This window comes from Etheostoma spectabile, chromosome 14 (assembly GCF_008692095.1).
Source record: "Etheostoma spectabile isolate EspeVRDwgs_2016 chromosome 14, UIUC_Espe_1.0, whole genome shotgun sequence".
Lineage (NCBI taxonomy): Eukaryota > Metazoa > Chordata > Actinopteri > Perciformes > Percidae > Etheostoma > Etheostoma spectabile.
The window spans coordinates 11,772,883-11,773,913 of NC_045746.1; the positions used below are offsets into that span (position 1 = coordinate 11,772,883).

At 42.6% G+C, this 1,031-nt stretch overlaps 1 protein-coding gene across 1 annotated transcript in view; it reads right to left on the minus strand.

Moving 5' to 3' along the window:
• srd5a1 (steroid-5-alpha-reductase, alpha polypeptide 1 (3-oxo-5 alpha-steroid delta 4-dehydrogenase alpha 1)) overlaps positions 1 to 1,031 on the minus strand; it is a 12,659-nt gene that overhangs the window by 2,044 nt on the left and 9,584 nt on the right. Inside the window, exon 4 of the mRNA XM_032535121.1 lies at positions 55 to 205. Coding sequence (XP_032391012.1) covers positions 55 to 205 — 151 coding nt within the window. The remainder of the gene's footprint in view (positions 1 to 54; positions 206 to 1,031) is intronic.

The window sequence follows — 1,031 nt, forward strand, 5'->3', positions numbered from 1 at the left end:
TTCAAAGGGTTCAATATAATCCATGAAAATGAGAGTCTGTGATATATTTCTTACTTGTGGTGGGCCACAGCCCTGCTGGAGAGGACCACTGTGGTAAAGATGGCAAAAGCTGAACTGTGAACAGAGTGGCTAGCCAGAGCGAAGCCGGCCCACTCTATTATCTCACCTAAGAAGTTGGCTCCAGACACATATTCAAACATTCCGCCTGAGGGTGGAATACACAGGAATTAGGACGCTTACCCTTTCGTACGTTCACTGAAGCAAGAACAAACCAAATAATTTACTGTGGAAAAACATCAAATGGGATGGATAACTGAAAGGATCTGCAAGTTGCTAAAGTCTCCAAGCTATGGCTCCATATTGACCATAGCTGGCTGAGCGCTCCCTCTTTGACTGCAGCCCATGTGTAGTGTTGCTACCCACTATGTGAAAGTGGCATTCTTGGCTGAAGGGATTCCAGACGTGCCTGGGAGTTCATTTGGAGCAGCACAGCTCACAGCTTCCTCCTGCCTCGCCTTCTCCATTTTATTTTCCTTGAGTGTCCGGGACAGATTGTTTTAACAGGTTCACCGCAAGTTCAGGCTCAAGGTGCTATTATTGTGACTATATGTTCTTAGTCAGGGGAGCCCTTCTCCTTATGAACCGGTTAGGATTACTAATTTAGTTAAGAATGGGAAAAGCCCAACTTATTGTGGGATTTTGCCAAGTATGTAAACCAAAGAAAAAGCAATTTTGCTTTTCCAATACACACTGCCCTCATCTATTTTTTCAATTTGGAGATCTTGTTTTTGAATCTTGTTTAACCCGCATGTTGTCCTCGGGTCAAATTGACCCGTTTTCCGATATCAGTAAGGAAAAAAGGAAGGAAAAAGCAAGAAAAGAAATGAGGAAAAAAGGGAAGGAAGGTAAAAGTAAGGATGGAAGTAAAGAAGGAAGGAAGGTACAAAGTTAGAAAGGGAAGAAATGAAGGTAAAAAGTGGAAGATGAAAGAAATAAAGGAAGGAAGGAAAGGTAAACAACCAAGCAAAGAG